The sequence below is a fragment of the Lingula anatina genome, chromosome 8 (assembly GCF_051362555.1).
Source record: "Lingula anatina isolate TDL-2025a chromosome 8, LinAna3.0, whole genome shotgun sequence".
Lineage (NCBI taxonomy): Eukaryota > Metazoa > Brachiopoda > Lingulata > Lingulida > Lingulidae > Lingula > Lingula anatina.
Window position 1 is genome coordinate 13,473,118 of NC_141774.1, and position 19,777 is coordinate 13,492,894.

At 38.0% G+C, this 19,777-nt stretch overlaps 1 protein-coding gene across 1 annotated transcript; it reads left to right on the forward strand.

Moving 5' to 3' along the window:
- The first annotated feature begins 4,409 nt into the window (after positions 1-4,409).
- On the forward strand, positions 4,410-19,641 carry LOC147760397 (hephaestin-like protein). The gene is made up of 25 exons (XM_087018763.1): positions 4,410-4,854; positions 5,287-5,406; positions 5,836-5,946; positions 7,539-7,629; positions 7,979-8,103; positions 8,658-8,780; positions 9,375-9,593; positions 9,820-9,928; positions 10,255-10,455; positions 10,577-10,690; positions 10,975-11,081; positions 11,342-11,522; positions 12,254-12,431; positions 12,938-13,049; positions 13,992-14,176; positions 14,447-14,582; positions 14,929-15,144; positions 15,512-15,628; positions 15,853-15,955; positions 16,364-16,541; positions 16,854-16,996; positions 17,272-17,405; positions 17,805-17,981; positions 18,297-18,469; positions 19,175-19,641. Exons 1-25 carry the CDS (start codon positions 4,410-4,412, stop codon positions 19,343-19,345), a joined length of 3,969 nt encoding a protein of 1,322 aa, XP_086874889.1. The 3' UTR covers positions 19,346-19,641.
- Positions 19,642-19,777: the final 136 nt, after the last annotated feature.

Below are 19,777 nucleotides of genomic sequence, written 5' to 3' on the forward strand. Positions count from 1 at the left end.
GGTCAATCCTTTATTTTTTGACCGTCTTCCGACAGAAAAATTACATACCTGTCAATGTAAACTTGAATATCTGACCGTCTTCCAGAAGACCCAGGAGACGGTCTCAATCCGCCCCTGCAGTAATGCGACTTATTCCGGCTACCCTCTCAGGTTTGCCTGGTAGGAGTTGGGTGAACTGGACACCAAAAAAAAAAAAAAAAAAAAAAAATATATATATATATATATATATATATATATATATATATATATATATATATATATATATATATATATAACGAGTCTTCTATATAAAATTTAGAAGTATGAAATTAGATGCATTAACTACCATTTAAACTGGGTTATTATTATTACGATAATGAGTATTATTGCTTTGTTTTTGCTTTGAATGTATCTCACCAGAATATGATGAAGTTTTAATTCTGATGAAAATATAAAATATGTACTGACTTCTTAATAATTCCGCCGGGTATAAGGGACTCCAATCCGACTACAGAAACTTCTAGATCCGGTTCAGGATTCCGGACTTGTGTTTTAGCCTGGAGAGAGAAGCAACTCCACATCACAGCTTAGTTAAAAAAATCAAAACTCTTTTTAATTCCCAGGACGTTGCCTGTTTTTATACAAGACATCGGCGTGATAGCACTGTGATTGTACAGTATCTAAGTTAGACAAGTATAAATAATATTAGTTAAGTGCAATAACTGCACAGACGTTAAATAAGACCAATTAAAGTTAGATAAGAGCAATTACCATGCTAATACGAGCCGCGTGCCCTTGTCCGCGACTTCATTAAAATCAGTTAACATGTGGAAATGTTTTGTGGTTTGCACAATGTGCATAATGTCTGGGGAGTTGAAGGAATTGAGAAATGAAACTCAGGGGTGAATCCGAGGGGAAAAAGACAAGGAGGCAACGGCGGAATGAAAGCAGCCTTGCTAAATCACGGTGCTCATATATCCCATTATTTGAAGTCCATATGTCCGCAGTAAAAATTCTCCAGTGCAGAGAGAAAAATCGGTGTTAATAATGACTGTACAACAACGCACCGTTGCAGACCATAAACCCCGTCATCTATTACACCAAATAAATTTTAATTAAATTAATGACAAGCCAGGACCAATGAAAATACCCAGATAGTCCGCCACAGTTTTTCCCTTTAGTTCGTGGTTGATACACGCCAGTATTGTTTTTGTCTTCGGGGAGAACTGAATGGAGCGAACCGTAAGGAAGCACCCCACTAAAATGTAAGTGAATTAACAATCTTGGTTTTTTATAACACCATTCAAAGGATTATCCATAAACGCGGATGCTGATTACATAGTTGATAATTGTTCTTAAGTTCACAATGTCGACTTTGTCGTCTTCCTTTATTCAAAGCAGCTGATCATTTTCTACCATTAATTATTGAAAGGTTTTTCCTCGATCATTGTAAAATGATTATTTCGTGCCCTTGCCTTTAATAGTCTTTTAATGTGATTCGAGTCTAGAATTTTTCAACTGTTTATTGATGAAAAGTTAAGCAAAGAAATTAACGTGTGCAAATACGTAACAAGACTGGGTTGTTTCGAAACTTCAGTATCCGAGCATGTGCACACGTGTGTGTGTGCAAATGTGTGTGTTTGTGTGTGCGTGTGTGTGTGTGGGGGGGGGGGAGGGTTGTGTGCCTGTGAGCAGAATATTCAGGTTTCCCAATGTTCACATGTTCACAACAGTTTTGAAATCGTCAATGCTGTCGCAGTATAGAACTTTAAAATAATAATATGAAAAAATGGAGTTTCATCTCATGGAGAAAAGTTTTAAAGTCGAACAAAAATACTGCAATGAATCAGAAAAAAATTGAGGTATTTGTGCTTGAAAGAGAGAAAAAACTTTTCCGTTTTAAAATAAAACTACTTGAGTTTTATCTTAAGTAAAAAATGGGCATTCGATGAACAGTCAAATCCTGCTGTTTTCTCGAAAGAACTTATTTCAAGTGGCTACATCACTTTTTGATCAACTAATTATTATTATTATTATTATTGTTATTATTATTATTATTATTATTCAAGCCCTTATTTTTTGAGTTTTTAATCAATTTGATGCTGTGCACGACTTCACATTCCTGGCAAAACGACCTTGCTGTCAACTGTAACACTATAATGTACCCCACCAAAGGTTGATGCTGATACTTATTCCACTATTCATACCAATTGCAATTACTAGTCCGCAGAGCTCCAAATCACGCCATGTGCGCATGCGAGCATTATTTTAGTTAATAAAACAAGTTTACTTAAGCGTGAGAAAAAGAGAAAAAGAAAGTGATGGTCGACGCTTCTCATGGACATATCATGAATTGAAATTAAGAACGTATACTTTAAATAAAGTTAATCCTTAACGTATAAGAAAATACTTTAATGAATATTCATTTTAAGCATTATTCTTTGGTTGCCCTGAGTAATTTAATTTTTCTAGTCGTGAAATATATGTCGTATACCGCTGTCAATACAATAAGGGGCATCATCAGCGGTGTTGTGTAGTGAGAATATGTCACTGCTTTTCTTCAATTAATATATCTGTAGGTAAATGAATAAAACTACTGTAACTGCTATAATCTTTGTAATTTCCTTTTTACACCAGATGTTCTGCACAAAACATTTACATAGCTGTCAAATTCCATGAAGCGTTAACGTTGGAGAGTTAAACGTGAGGTGGCGCATGTAGCTACATCTCAACCTTAACCGGTGGGACACATTATAAGCATGTAATTAATAGACTAAGACACCGTTAACTGGGGGTAAAAGGCGTTTATGGACCGTGATACATAAAATACATCATATTTTTACTTCAACAGCAATACCAATGTGAACTTTGCCCAGCGTTGAAACATTTGATGTGAAGTAGGCCTAAATTGGCCAATTAGTTCAAATGTATGAACCATGCTTGTTTAATTTTGTCATAGTAACTGTGGGAGACTCTCGCATAACTTGAGGACAGGACGACTGCATGTCGCCTGGTAGGGCCAGAACAAAATTTTATTGAAATTGTTAAAATATGTGTGGGGTCAGATAAACGCAAGAAATTTCACCAGGGTCGAAGTTTTTGTCCTTAGCGCCATTAGGCAAGAGAACCCATGACCTAAAGCTGGCTTTAAAACTTTTATATTAAATCATTTTGTCTTCATTTATCAAAGATAAGGTGATAAGGTGCTCATTTATATTGACATTGAGCTTTTAAAAAGTAAAGTGATGACTGACGTTTTTCATGGGTTTAAATTATTTTGTATTGAAATGAAGAACAATTTTCGGTGGAAGTGTCTCTGTTAAATAAATTGAATCCTTGCACGCACGTATTACAAAAACAAATTAATAGAGAGTTCATTTTTAGCACTTTTCCTTGTTGGCCTTGAGAAATTAATTTTTTCCAATCTTGACAAATGATCAACATAGAGCCTGGATATATTTTAAGCAAACTGCTCAAACTGGTTGTTTGAAAGCAAAGAAACGCGCCAACTGTTTAAGGGAATTAAGGTGGTATGCCTCGTTGTCCTCCTAAGAATGGGTTACTTATACTAGTATTGGGGAAGACATATCATTCGTTGTCAAGGCAACATGAAGAAGCATAGGGCTCGTCTCTACCCCAGGTCAGCTGAGGATGACGTCATTTCATGGAAAAAAAAAACAGTCCAGAAAGGTGAACAGCCAGTGGATGACCAGAGGAATTTTTATGGATTTGTTCTGGAGTGTAGCATGTGACTATTTGTTATGATGATTTTGAAAATCTTATGTGGATTCGATACATCCCTTTATTACAATGAATGACGCATCTAACGCGTTTTATAAGTTTTTAACAAGCATCCTTCAAAGCTTTTACTTTAGCAAGGAGCACTGGCGTATCCGTCTTGGTTGACTATCACAAGCCGACAGCAAGATTAAACTAGTCCTTGACATTCTTGTGCATAAACGTGAGCGCTCTCGTATAATTAGTTCAATCAGGGAAACGTCCATATCCCAGACATACAGCACTCAGGGCCCAGTTTCACCAACACTGGATAGCATTATCCTATGGATAACACTATCCACTGGATAGAATTGTTATCCTCTACAAAGTTATCATGAGGATAGCAGCCATTTTTCACCACCGGGTAGTTATGTCAGAGACAAAAATAAGTATTTAGTGTTTAGAAAACATTACTTAACCCACCGGATAACAATTCCATCTAATAGATAAATGTTATACGGAGGACAGCGCTGTCCACTGTTGATGAAACTGGGCCCTGACTGTTTGATTTGTTATGATACAAATATTTTCAAGACAAATATATTAGAATCCATGCAAAACACATCTATCTATCTATCTATCTATCTAGCTATCTATCTAGCTATCTTTTTGATTATTTTCTCAAATGTTTCAGGAATTTAGTGGGAATGGTAATGGCAGTGGCATTAATTAGCGAAGTTGCACATGCAAATATTTATAACCAGCAACCGTGGTCTCCAAACGTAGCGGGGAACTCGGGCAATTTCTTCTTCAATGCGGGAGCAGCGCAGGCCCCCAACTTCTTGTCACCGTGTGTTAGTGGAAGCAGTTCCTCGTGCAGCAACCCCGGTCCTAACACTGGTGGCTTGCCCTCCTGGATATTTGCCTCACCCAACTCCCCCACGACCTCGGCCCCACGGTCAGGGCAGGCACCGCCATCTAGTGGAGCATGTGGGATATTCCCTTGGTTATGTCATGGTACCAATCCGCCGCCATCCTCAGGACCAAACGTGGCACCGCCGCCGTCTACAGTAGCGCCTCCGCCGCCGCCAAGTTTTTGCCAGCAAAACCCGTGGGTGTGTCGTGGCCAAACTGCTGCCCCTCCACCAACAACCATAGGTAGGAAAAACATTTAAGGGACGATTCCCAGACCCTATCGTGCTAACTGTGGATCGATCTATCTCCGAGGGAATTCTCGCTAAATTGCAATCACCTTTAGCTGTAAATATGGTTGTCCTCTTATCCATTATAATCCTCGCCGATTCTTAGGCTAGTTCGCTTGTTCCTCTTGATTACGTCTCATACGTAGGCCTACTGCACTTGTTTTTAAATCCTCATTTGTACATGCACATGATTAGTCAATATAGACGCGCTAAAATCGGTGCTCAAACACCTTTTCATATTATTCCTAGTATCGTTAACAAATTTGCTGGACGTAATGGATAATAAGATGAAGACTATATGCTCTGCCCAGGAACACTATTAACAAATATCATTATGCAAAACACTGTTGAAGTGATGTGTTTCCAGTGAAGATGATTTTCATTACAGCAATTGCTCCATCGACAACGGAGCCACCTACAGTGAATTCGCTGTGTGCTATAATTCCATGGACGTGTCCGTCACAGACGCAGTCTCCCCAGTCTACAACAACTACACCTCCACCCCAAGGTATGCATGAGCCTGAACATAACACACACGCGCACGCACGCACACGTATGCATTCCTACACGTCATGCATGAACACTTCTGACATGTCACTTTCAGAGTTTTTAACTTACTGAAAGTTTCCATTTTAAAATGGACCTTTCTATTTCAAATAATATTGAACCCAATAATCGATTTGAATCTTTACATCCACTATACAAATTTACCTTTTTGTAACAGGTAGGTATCTGATAGGATATATTAAATTGAACACATCGGTATATTGATTGAGCCGTTCTACCTCATCCATTTTTGCTTTAGTAATACTTTTTTTCCAAGTCAGTATCTTTCAAAGGATGGGGGTATTTCAATGATGTCATCTTCGGATACATGGCATTGTTAACTTACATTGGTTCCGGAGAAAGCACTGACATTGATATATTCCACTTTCAGCTCCGGGTGGTGCCGCATGGAATCCATGGTGCTGGTTGTCCCCAGGGCTGTGCTCAACACTCGGTGCCACGCCCCCTCCAACAACTGCCGCCCCGCCCCCAACAACGGCAGGTGATACCCATACCTCATGCTTACTTTGGCACCGTGTCATAATTATACGAATGTACTTCATAAAAATAAAAGCAAACTAATTTTCATTGGAATACAAACATGCAATAGTACATTATCGTCAGGTATCTTCTTAAGCCACACAGACAAAAATGTATGACAAATGGAAGAGTGGTTTGCTTGATCACAGTATGTGTAATTGAAATCTTTGCAAATGGTAATAGGTTTGAATAGAAAGAAAGACTACGTTTCAGTTATGTAATTTATTTTCAATTGGCAATAGGCAATAGTGTGTATACTGGAATCGCAATCAAAACCCGTAAGCTACATAACCGCATCCCGCCCACGTTTGTCGTTTGAAATGCAAAAGTATAGCAGTCCAGAAGTCCGCTTCACGTACAAAATATCTGATCGCCATTTTTTCCAGGTGATAATCCCCTGTGTGCGTTTTCGCCAATGTTCTGTCCGCAAGGGAACCCTCCTTCCGCTGCGGCTCCTAACACCGGTACACCGAAGCTCGATTTCTTAAGTTTCAGTTTTTACAAATAAAACGTAATTAAAGTGAGGTATTGACAAGAAACGCAGTTTGTAATTATAAAATAACTATATATTTCAATTTATTATCAAATACTACTTTGATCACAGCTTAATTATTTATTAATGTTAGCGATGTAAGGATGTTGTGCGTGTTTTGAAATCTGTCATTCGTTTTCAGGAGCAGCCTTTCCATCTGGTGTACAAGCCAGCGGTTAGTATGTTTGTATGAAGACACTTGTTCATTTTGATCTTATAATAATAATAATAATAATAATAATAATAATAATAGTAGTAATAATAAAACATAGCATATTTGTAATTGTCTGATGCGTATACTGTCTGTTTTAATGAGTTTTTGTAATAAAAACACATGAACAATTATCAGGACAATGACAATATTTATATCTTATACATTTATTATTATTATTATTATTATTATTATTATTATTATTATTATTATTGCAACTTTTTTACCTGTGTGTGTGCCCTAATTAGTAAGCAGTACGACTATTAAAAACGAAGAAGATAACTACTTGTACAGTCCTGTTGTGACAGGAATGATAGCCCTAGGAGTCCGGGGCCCAAATGATTAGTACAGATGAGGGTTTGTCGGATCATTGAGGTAGTCGGACGAGTGCCACCTCTACAAAGTAATGAGGAACGGTCAACGGTTCCGAGCTGACTACAATTCCTGTAACATCGGTTCACTTCTGCACACAGAATTTTTGATTGCGTTTGCAAAACTTTTCAGTGGGTTTTCTATGTCGAGTTTTGACAATCGAGCTTTTTAAATATCTTTTATTAACTAAAAATAAGGAAAACATAAGTGATTGACAGACCATGTATGTGTTGGGAAGAAATGGAAACTTGGGCCCTGGACTAATCATTCAATAGCTTTGGATGATGCTAACGTCTTTTTATGTTTTAGGCCAATAATTTTCGTCAAACGTTCTTACGAAAACCAAACGTTTATACTAGGTGAACTTAAAGTTATTGGGAGAAAGCCACACCCACATTTATTTGAAAACTTAAAATTATGTCTGTCATGCATTTTGCAGCTGCCCATGTCCGCCATTACTATGTAGCAGTCAAGGAGATAGACTGGGACTACGCCCCGCTGGGAAATCAAGTACACAGTCGTCTAGACAGGTATAGGGCCTTTGGACTTCCAACCCTGGTCGTTGACTGCTAAGTTTTGACCTAAGTTTGAAATGATACGATTTTGATTATCTAAAGGTTGGATTTTAAAGTTACGTAGATATATAGGTTTAATTTTTATTACACGCATTATTAGCACGCATGGCTGATAAATGGTGAATCTAAATTTACTTGTGTATAACTCTTATTATTAAGTCGTCAATTCAATAATAACTGTTTTGTCATCTTGTCATCTTGTCTAGAATTCAAGAAAAAAAAATTTATCACGCTTAACAGGGATTGACGCAATATGTAACAACTATTCATTGTGCCATATGACTTCACGCACACGTGTTTTCAGTTTTGCCGCCAAGTACCTTGATACTTCTGATCCAAACAGTTTCGGGAAGGTGTTCAAGAAAGCCGTATACAGGGAATTCACGGACGATACCTTCACACAGGAGAAGCCGCAGCCGAGCCATCTCGGTACGTTTACTATGTTGTGCATCGTATGCAAAGCAGAGGGTGGAGGGATGGTGGAGGAATTAGGGGATATTATACCAGGGGCGGATCCAGGATTATCTGAAGGGGAGGTCCGGAACGACAGGCATCGCCCCCTTGGTGTGGAGTTCGGGGCCTGCTCAAGGGCTCCGAATTTTTTTGTGTTTTGGAGAGCAAACTATGCCCTTTAGTACGGTTTAGCTTCTATGAATTAGCTAGTCAAATTTCTGATTTCAAAGAGGGGAATGTTGGTGTGATATGTTTTTCAGAAAACGGAAGGGGGGGGGGGGGGGGAGTCAGGACCCCCTTGAACCCCCCCCCTCTAAATCCGCCACTGTCTTACAGTAGTAGTTGAGAAAGTTGTGATTATGGTTCATAATTAAACTAAGACGAAATAGTTTTACATATATTTAACAAAATTGTCACAACGACCCTGTACATTATTATTATTATTATTATTATTATTATTATTATTATTATAACACGCTGTAATTTTTAAATATATTTTTTTAATTTAATCTTATTTTTTGACGTTTAAGGTCTACTGGGTCCTACTATTCGTGGAAATGTCGGCGAGGTCATGCGGATCAAATTTAGAAATATGGCCACTCGGCCCTACACCGTCCATCCCCACGGCGCCGCCTATGTGAAAAAACACGAAGGTATGCACATGTTTAAAGCCGCATTCAGATCAATGGACTAAACAATTTGAGTGTCAAAAATGGTGACCATTTATATATATGCTTGCCGGTTAATTCGCTAATAGGCATTAAATAGATTCCCCGTGTAGTGGGGACGTATACAAGAGGGTCGGCCATAATTGACCCTCGGATTAGTTATTACAGTGTTCTGAATGCAGCTTAAAACCGAAAAAGAGCTTCATCTTGTATAAATCCTTAGAATGCCCTTTTCTCGATGACAAAAAGAGACCATGAAGAAGCAATAACAGTTAGAACGCTAAATAATTACACCATAACTTTCTCTTGCCGCAAAACACCAGTCGTACGTTATATGGCAAGCCAGCAATTATCAGAATTTAACCTATTGTACAATTTATGGTATATGATTTGTAAATTATATATATCCGTAACACTTGTATTCCATTTTAACAGAACATTTGAGGCTTCTTCATGTTCATAGTTAATTTTTAATTTTGATGTGAACTTACATACTTTTACAACTTGAACGTTTGGGTACCAATGATTTTGATAAAAGTTATTACTGCATTATTATTTAAACATTATTATTACCACTAGGGGCGCTGTATACGGACGGTACGTCAGGAGATGACAAACTGGACGACATGGTCAATCCAGGACAAACCATCACTCTGGACTGGCTGCTGTCTAAGGAGCATAGGGGCGCTCCTGCCACGGGGGATCCCAACTGTCTTCCCTGGACCTATCACGGTCACTTGAACCCCATTGCCGACGTGCAGTCGGGCCTCATGGGAATCTTGTTGATATGTAAAGAAGGTAACTGTCATTTGCCGGTAATCTGTACTTCTTTTTTCACTTGTTCATAAAATGTACTTCTGTTTTGTATGGGGTTTTTGAGAGAGAGACAAAAAAAAAAACAAATTTAAAAAAAAAAAAATCTGATGGCGTTTTTATTCATTTATCAATTTACTTTCATTCAAATATTTGTGAATGTTTGTCATGATTATTATGTAATGTCATATATTTTGGGAAATCATTTAAGGCACCTTGGACGAGGATAACGTACGGCGTGACGTGGACAAGGAGTTCATATTGCTATCACACATCATAGACGAGTCGATGAGCTGGTATTTCCAGGAGAATGTGGCCAGGCAAGTAAACAGCAATAAAACATCTGTATGAAAACTGTTAAAACTCACTTAGGGCCTTTACTTTTAAATTTCTGTATGTGGTTTGGCACAGTGCAGTGCGCAAGCTGATACTCGGTGTGTACACGTCACTAATTGACGTCATATATGACGTCACTTGTTATCACCTTCACATTATTTTTTTGTTCTTGTGTTTTATTTGCTACCTGTACATGGTTCCAACCTTTCTCAAACAGGGATGCCCGCGTTGCATGCCACGCGATGTGAAAACCTACAGTTGTTATATTCACTTTAGTCACATATTTCTCAGTATTCTTACTCATTTGCAGATTCGCACCTCATGCTGACCAGAATTCTCCATCGTTCGCCACCAAGTTCCACACTATAAACGGCTACATCTACGGGAACGTCCCCGGCTTGGAGGCTTGCTCTGGTGACAAAGTGGCGTGGTACATGATAGGATTGGGCAACGAAGACGATCTTCACCCCCTGACTATCAACGGTCAGGTACTGGAGTATAATCATCACAGGTAAGGAAGGGGGCTAGGGAGTAGGTTCGAGGGGAGGGGGGTTGGGAGTGGTTTTTGCGGGTTCTCAAGATTCGAAACATCTGGGGGTGTTCTCTTGATTTCAACCATCTGAAATCATAAGAACACCCCCACCCCCAAACCCACAATCTTGGTGGCAGGTGGAAATCGTCACGGGAGACAGTCTTCGAAGCCTCGTGGCCCTGACGATGGTGGTGGTGGTGGTGGTGGTTGGGGGGTGGGGGGGGGGGGCTTATTGTCTCAACACAACGCAAATCGATCTTTGTTACCTTTACGAGTAATATAGCTGTATCGGTAGACTTCTCATTTAGTTTAATTATTTGCTTATCCTTTTTTGTTTCATTTACTTAAAATTTCACCTGTCGTACGTGTGTTCTTTTCGTCCGTTTTTATCGCTTCAGTATTCTTTCAAACTGTTGTATACAGGTCATGCACCTATACCATTGTATGAACTATAGCATGTATACACTTTATAAAGATGTAAGTTTTCGTTATTTTCAGAACCGATGTAATTGCGCTGTTTGCCGCCAAATTTTCTGCAGCGTATATGACGGCGGGAGATGTTGGAAAGTGGATTATCAAATGTCAAACGGCTGATCATCATTTTGGTAATCACGGCAACACACCATGTACATGCATATAAAAGTCGCTCTGGCATGCGTTTCGTATCTTATTATTGTCCAAATTAGCAACGGAAAAACACTTTTTTCATATCCACTTGGCTGTGTTACACAAGGTACAGAACCATTGTACGAGTATGCCTTGCAAAATAGAACCTTCAATCAGCCTAATAAGACTCTCTATCATGCCGTAGAACGTCGATTACCAAGTTGAGTTTTGGCTGAACACATCACGTTGGTCATTTCAGAGGGAGAGCAGGCCTTCCTTCACGTGAACCCCTCGTGTGGCAAAACCCCTCCTTACCATTCCCTGAATGGCCAGACCCGGACTTATTACATCGCAGCGGTGGAGAAGCGATGGAGTTACGACGGGGGTTCCGGGCTGAACGGATACGAACGTGGATTGGCTTTCCTGAATGATCCAAGCCAGTAAGGGAACGGTGCTCTGTATGCGTTATGATACACAATGGACATTAGAAGTGTCACCCCTACTGAACCAATACTTTAGGGGAGATAAATGACTGTGGAATGATATGCTCCTAGTATCATTTTATTAACATCAAATTTAACAACAAAAAAAATGTAGACAAGGCATTATAACTATTCAAGATCTGTCTAATTTATTTATTGATTACTAGATATTTATTTGATTAACCTGATTCAGAGGGTGAAAATTCTATTGTACATTGTGTGTAGAACAGATAGGGAGGCACATTCAGCGATTCTCCAGCAAATTTATAATTTTTAAAATAAATATCACCGTAAATGAGTCAAATATACAGTATATCAAGTAGAAGGATGAAAATGTCCATTTTTTCTTCGAAATAACAATTTATAGCTCTTATTCTAACCTGTAAATCTTTATTAAACGACTTAAAAGTAACGTTACCTATGCACTGTTAAAGCAATATCCCCTCACAGTTGTGTTACGCTAACGAGATAGGTTCACTGAAACCATTGAAAGGTCAACCTTAAAAAACCCACTTAAGCTGGCGTTGATCAACTTTTATCACATTTTTATGAATTTTTGAATTTTATTTTGTGTTATCGTTATTATTATTATTATTATTATAGGACCAAAAGCGACAGGAAGTCAGGGCAACAACTACTTGTACTATGTATAATACAAACATTAAGTTTAAATATGTTTGCAATTACAGAGAGTCCAGCAAATACTTTACACAAAATGCACACCGCACAGGCGGTACTTACTGGAAGATCTTATATGAAGAGCATACAGACAGCACATTTACCACCGTAAAACCAAGACCACTGTCCAAACACCATTATGGTCTTCTTGGCCCCGAGATTGCTGCCCAGATAGGAGACACCATTAAGGTATGGACTTTAGTACCGATGTTTGTTTGATAAAAAAAATCAGTAGTAGGCTGCTAGCAACGAGTCGACTGAGGCACGTACGTTTCGCAAATCATCTTTAAGTCTGCTTATCTCTTTTTCTTCGGGCTTATTGTTAAGTCTCTGGATAAAACGATCAAACTGTGTTGGTTGTGACAAAGAGTTTTACTCTTAGTAATGACAGTAAACCATTTGGTTGTGTCCAATACATTTACAGTCCTTCTGAAGAGCTCGAAGACTGTATATCAATGGTGACATTGTGTTCTTAAGCCCCAAACCAAAAATTGTTTGTGAAACAGGTGCAAGGTATATTTATACCTTTGATCTCTCTGGATATGTGCATAAACATTTTAACTGTGATCAAGACTAGTGTCAGTATTTTCAAATCGTAATATCCAGATTAATTACCGGCAAAAATAAATAAATAAATAAATAAATAAACACAAAAAATCACATTAATTCTCACACCTTTCCTGCCGTGTATACAGGTAGTTTTCAGAAACCTTGCCCCCAGCTCGGGAAGACGATTTTCCATTCATCCACGTGGAGTGAAGTACGACAAACAAAACGAGGGAGAGGATTACAATGATGGAACAGCAGGTGCGTTGTTGTTGTTGTTGTTTTTGAGTACTATTTGGACTACGCTATTAAAATAGTGAATTTTGCCTATGTCACATTTCAGCAAAATCCCAATGGGCCTTACAAATCAAAAGCGAAAAACTACCGATTGTTTATTTTTAAAAAAGTCTAAAGTCTGAATCTAAGGCACACTGACTACATGTATAATCAATGTTTATTTAAAGGATAACTTTATCAATTACTACCGGTATTTGCTGTTTAAAATTGTAATTCTAAGACCCTATTCCCATAGATATTAGATCGATTTATCCCTCTGGAGAGTCTCACTAGATTACTGTCAGCTTAACCGGCTTAAGCGTCTGTCCCGCCTACTAAAAGCTGTAAGTGGGTAATTAACTATGGTGCTCGCTTGACTGACTGCAATTTAGCGTGAACCCCCAAGGAGTTAGGTCGATCTAAATCTTAATCTCTGGATCGATCTAAATCTCTGGGAATGCACCCTAAAATAATCTCAATTTCTTTATATGTTACTTGCAGTTTTTTATCAGTAGGCAATGTATTCCATAACTTTGGGATATTTTTAAAAGTCCCTTCACCATAGAATGTGCGTTTGCCCTTTACCCACAATGCTTGCTGATCTCTTGATGGTGTAGAAATTGTTCCTATGATAGTAAAGGTCAAGGTCACAAGAGAGTAGGTGTCAACTCACCCCACTGACAGGGAAAAAAACTTCCAGTCTAAATGTTCAAATCATGGTATATTGGCAAGGAATATGAAGTTAACGGACCCAAAAATAATTTCTTTGGGACATTTGGGGTATTTATCTCTCCAAATATTTACACTCTCAAATATGGAATAGCATGTTCATTTCTAAGTAAATTTTCCAACCAGACCTTATGGACTAGAAAGAGATACTTGGATTTCTGTTTGAATGGTGAGTTTTTTTCTTAATTTTCATTCTAGACGGTGGAGTGGGCTATCAACAAACCCGCACCTACACGTGGACCGTGCCTAATTCCTACGCACCTGAGCGCGCAGATTCAAAATGTATTACATATATGTATCACTCCGCCATTGACCCAGTTAGAGATGTGTTCTCAGGTTTGATTGGTCCTTTGGTTGTTTGCAGACAAGGAGAACTGGCAAGGGTAAGTGTTCTGACAGCAGAGGCCGTTTTTGTACAAACGGCAAGATCCACGTTTCGATGCAAAAAAGATGCAGATAAGATACGTTTGTACCTAATATTATGTTCACGTAATTTAGAGACAAAGAACGGAACATATATGAGCATATGTCAAAATGCCTGTGCAGATTTTCTAATATTTGTATGTCGATTTCAGTTAATGATATGTTTTACCACTGCGCGATAACAAACATGCATTTTATAAAGAAAAAAAAACTTTTGAATTACCATACAGCGAGGCAATGAATTCACTCTGCTCTTCGCCAATTTCAACGAAAACCTGTCATGGCTACTAGACAAGAACGTCTTGGAGTTTGCCTCCCCTGCGGCTCCGAGCTCGCCCGGATTTGAAGAGTCAAATATCATGAGCAGTGAGTGTTTTCCACTACTGTTAAAAGTAAGGTCTTATTATAAATCACATTTCATATGAATACAGCCCGGAAAATTCGTTATAATGGTATTTACATTCTATCAATAAATTTAACAGGGTATGTAATGGTCTGTGTGCAGGTGATGTGGTTAAGCAACTTACTTAAAAGATTATACATTTTATCGATGATTTATTCATTAATACATCCACTTATCTTAGGAATCAGCCATCCACTTTATGTGCTTACCTTGAATATACGACGAACCTTGAGGACTTCCTCTCCAACTTTTTGGTTATAATTTTGATAAATAAAAAGGAACCAAAAATCCTTTTTTTTCCTTATCTAGGCATCAACGGATACTCGTATGGCAACCTACCTAAACCAACTATGTGTTTAGGAGATGAAGTAACATGGCGTTTGCTTGCAATAGGAAACGTCATTGACATGCATATCCCTACCTTCAGTGGCAACACGTTCACGAGATTTGACGGGAATACACGAGACTCCGTGTCCCTGTTTCCTGGAACTACAGAGACACTCACTATGACAACCGTAAATAAAGGTAAATTGAAATGTTACTTGTAATTTAAAGTTCATTGTTTCAGACCTATTTTTATTTAAGTTTTAGTTAAGTTTTTTAAAATAAAATTCATTAAAAACAATGAATAAGTTATTCAGGATGTAATTGTTGGGGTTAATGTTTGATATTGTTGCTGTCAAGGTACGAAAACAGCATACTATATATTCGACCCTTCAGTGACAATTTACTTTTCATCCACTTAGACGAGATTCCAATGAGCATTTTGTTTATTAGTAGGTAGATTCCCAATATGCCCCAGTTTTTCATTAACTGCAACATATATATATATATATATATATATATATATATATATATATATACCGGTATATATTACCCTTGGTTTATGTAGGCACATGGAGTCTAATGGACGCAAGCGACGACAACAATGTGGCCGGAATGGTGGCGCTCTACAAGGTGGATCAGTGTAATTTTTTCTTTACTCCTCCTCTTGATAGCTCAGGGTCAGGTATGTTAAAGGCGTGTTTGGTATTATAGATTTAATATTTTACCAACTTCCGACTGTAATTTCAATTCTAACACAGTCATTTTTTAAACAAAACTCGATATATGTCTTGAACACCTGTCTCGCTGAAAGTCGAAGTGTTTTGGCATATATCGCTTGGGTGACAGTGTATTATCTCGTAGGCCTTACTTATCTCTCATATCCGGCATATTTACATTGTGTTACAGGCATCACTCATACGTACTATATAGCTGCGGTTGAGAGAATGTGGGAGTTTGCGCCTTGGAAATTTGACCTGATTGTCGGAGGAAGTATTACAGACCCTTCCAAGTAAGTTGTTTGTCATAATAATGATGGTCATAGTACAAGTAATAGCAGTGATGGTAATGACAATTTAATTGTGGTAAGAATGATGATGACTTAATATCACTGTTGATGTGGACGATAGTGGCAATAATATTTATAATGGTAATAATGTTTTAACATAATTAAAATTACGTCAGTAATGATAATGGTAATTATGATCTTGAGAAAAATAATATCAAAAATAATAGCGATATATTTTGTTCAGTCTTATTTTCATATGAACAGTGTCAGTTGATGATAAATAATATATTTAATCTTTTTCGAAAGAATATACGCCCGTTCTAAATTACACTCGACAAGGCCAATTTTTTCTGTTGCTTTAACTGAAATTAAAAGGAGAAAAACTGAACTCTGAATTGTTCATATATTTAGTATGATGTACACGTTCGCTCGACCTGACTGGCCGTTCCTTGGTACCCGCTTTAAAAAAGCTCTCTACAGAGAGTTCACGGACGCCACCTTCACCATGGAAAATATTCGAAGTCCCGAGGAAGAACACCTGGGTATCATGGGGCCTTTCATAAAAGCAGAGGTCACAGATACCATCAAGGTTCGTTTCTTCACAATTTTCTGTTGTTTCAATCTTTTGTATCTCATGAAATATATTTACTTTAAAAATACGAGAGACCTTGGAAACGCACTTTCACGGGTGTTTGTAATATTGTTCCTGTATTAAATCAGTAACTATATATATATACAGGTATTTTGCAAACGTTAAAGCAAAAGCAGAATGTTTTTAACATTTGATAAGTAACATGAGGTTTACATGCAATTCATTAATTCTGTCTTCACTTCAAACATTGACGCTAAAAATACATACAAATGTTAGCCTAAGGATTTTCTTTTCTTCTTCCTGTTTTAGGTCGTATTTAAAAACATGGCGTCGCGCCCGTATTCAATTCACCCCAACCTTGTGATGTATTCCAAGACAGATGAAGGCCACGCCTACAAAGATGGCGTCAATGAGGCAGCGGGGGTGCCACCTGGTGGAATAAAAACTTACACGTAAGCTTCATCACCCTGGTTTAACAAAAAGTTATGTCAATTCCCTGGCTTAGTTGACTAGGATTTCCATACGAGTGCTGCAACACTGTTCCTGATAGATTAAGGCGCGTGCAATTAACTATGTAACGTTGGTAATTATGTTCTTAATCAGGGAAGCTGACTTATGTTTTTTTTCTCTGAAACGGTGGCCTGGTCTTAATCACACACACACACACACACACACACACACACACACACAGTATACAAAGTACTAGTAATTGCCAATGTTCTTTTAGATGGGAAGTACCGAAATCCTCTGGTCCTGGCAAAAACGACCCAAACTGCATCAGTTCTGCCTACCGTTCTGCCGTTAACTTGGAGAAAGACTTTGCTTCTGGTTTGGTTGGACCTATGGCTATTTGTAAGAAAGGTAATTGCTTAAATGTTATTTATTTATTTATTTATCTATATGTTACCACTCAGGGATGAAACACGTAAAAATACAAATTAATCAGTGCTGGGGCAACAGGCACACACTTGGCTGTCATATAATTTCAACCATTCCATCGGAGTGATCTTATTAAACGGTATACCGGGGTACATTTATTTAAAGGCAATAAGTCAAATTAAGGAAGGAAATAAGTGACTGAACATGCAACTGGAATTTCCGGATATCACATTAACCGACCTTATTTGTGTGTCATAACAACAAGTATAGAAGACAGTATCCAGTGGCCGGTGGAATGCTATTTAATGGCGAGACTGTTGTGCTAAATCCAATCAAGATTTTGTTTTAATTTTGTCTCTAAATAAATTAACATTGCTACAGGTACACTTTCTGGTAACAAGCGTCGCGATGTGGAGAAAGAAATCGCTACATTATGGACCATATTCGATGAGAACGATAGTTGGTATCTTGACGAAAATATCATGAGTCATCCACAGTATCCCGGTTATTTGCCAGACAAGACTGATGCAGAATTCCAAGAAAGCAACAGATTCCACGGTATGTAATTATATATTTGTTTTTTCTTTCTGTATTCCCCCCTTAATTTGAATTTAATTAAAACCACTCCGTTTGTTAATTTGACTCAAATGCTTTCGAGAATTCTACAAATTCCATGGTAATAGTCAATCTCTTTATGGCATAAGTACTACAAGAACCTGTAGGATTTTGGAACAATTTTCTATTTAGTCGTATAGGATTATGTATTCCATGAAGGAATTTTTTATTTATGACTAGTTACATGTAGTTCCTGGGAGATGGTGTTGATTTTGTAGCAAAGCTTTCTGATTCAACGTTGTCTTTACCTCATCGTAGTTATCAACGGACATATTACCGCCAAAGACTCAGGGTTTAACATGAAAGAATGCGACCTCGTGGCCTGGTATTTCATTAGCTTCGGGGGTCGCGCAGACATCCACACGGTGCACTTTCACGCGCAGTCGTATATCTGGAACACGGAGAGCGCGCACAGAGGGGATACCCTTGAGGTAATACTTCGTATATGTTTACATAAAATGACCAGTGCAACAAGGATGGTAGTCCGCCTATTCGATCTGTGGCTCGTTTGTTATTAGATATTTTAGATATTCGGCCTTTATGCTGACCCAGCTGATACTGCAAACCTAGAATCACCTTACCACAAATAATGGTGCATATGTACGGTTTACCCATTTCCATTGGCGGTGTGTGCATGCATACTTTCAGTAGCGCTTGAAAGCCATGGCTGCATGACCGGAAATAGCAGTGCACATATCTAGACCAGAATGCAACACGCATAACGTGGCGCATGTGCATCGTTATCTGTGGAAAAGTGCGTGTTCTTATGCTTTATATGGGATCTCAGACGATCTTTCACAGGACTACCATTCACGTCACACCGTTTAAATTTCAAGTAAACGTAAAGAGGCCAGATTTGAACTTACTGTATTTTGGTCATTATCTTAATGTATAGGCCTTTGCTCAAAATTCCTTGAATAAAAAGGTTCAGTACTTTTCTTTCAATCCTCATCTACAATATCACATAATACATTGTACGAAGACGCGTCCATTTTCCAACTGAAATCATCTGGTACCGAAAAAAATGTAATTCTCGGTTATTACTTAAATCAAACAGTGAGATTAGAAATTATTAAAATTATTATTATTATTATTATTATTATTAATCATAATTAAGGTGCTCTCCCATTTTACAGGTATTTCCCGGTATATTTGAAGTTGCCACAATGTTGGCAGACGACCCGGGCTTATGGTTGATGCACTGTCACGTGGACGACCACGTGGGCGCTGGCATGATTACTCAATTTTTTGTCGAGAAGTCAGCAGTTCCTGTGCAATGCTCAAGGGTGCATAACGCGAATAAATAACAAGAGGTCAATAGGCTTGGGCTCTGAGTTTTAGCTTGGGAAATTTGTGTAAGATTTTAGATTAAAATTTGATTGAATTCAGTTAAGATAATTCCATAGATATCAAATGAGAGTAGCGGGTAACTATGAAATATTTTAACAAGACTGTATAATACAACCGCTTGTGAGCAGAAACGAAGTGGCTGAAGAAGTGATTTTTTGTAAATAATAATCATATTTTTTACTTACTAAAATGTCTATCAATAAAATACTCATTTGGTTCACGGCCCTGAAGAAAATAGGCAGAGGCCAGTATATCTCTTTATAATTTAGGAACGAAACGATGGAATACTTGTATCCGTCTTTGTATGTTTATTTGAAGATTTAAAGGTTTGGATAAGCAATATTATATAAGACGTTGGAGGATAAACGAGAAGTCTACTGGAAAAAATT

What these genes read in the sequence shown, in the direction of transcription:
- LOC147760397 (XM_087018763.1), top strand. Translation starts at nt 4,410, where the DNA reads ATGGCAGTGGCATTAATTAGCGAAGTTGCACATGCAAATATTTATAAC. An exon ending in GTGGTGGTGGTGGTTGGGGG is followed by an intron (nt 10,691 to 10,974) that starts GTGGGGGGGGGG and finishes CGTTATTTTCAG; the next exon opens with AACCGATGTAATTGCGCTGT. An exon ending in AGTATTACAGACCCTTCCAA is followed by an intron (nt 15,956 to 16,363) that starts GTAAGTTGTTTG and finishes TCATATATTTAG; the next exon opens with TATGATGTACACGTTCGCTC.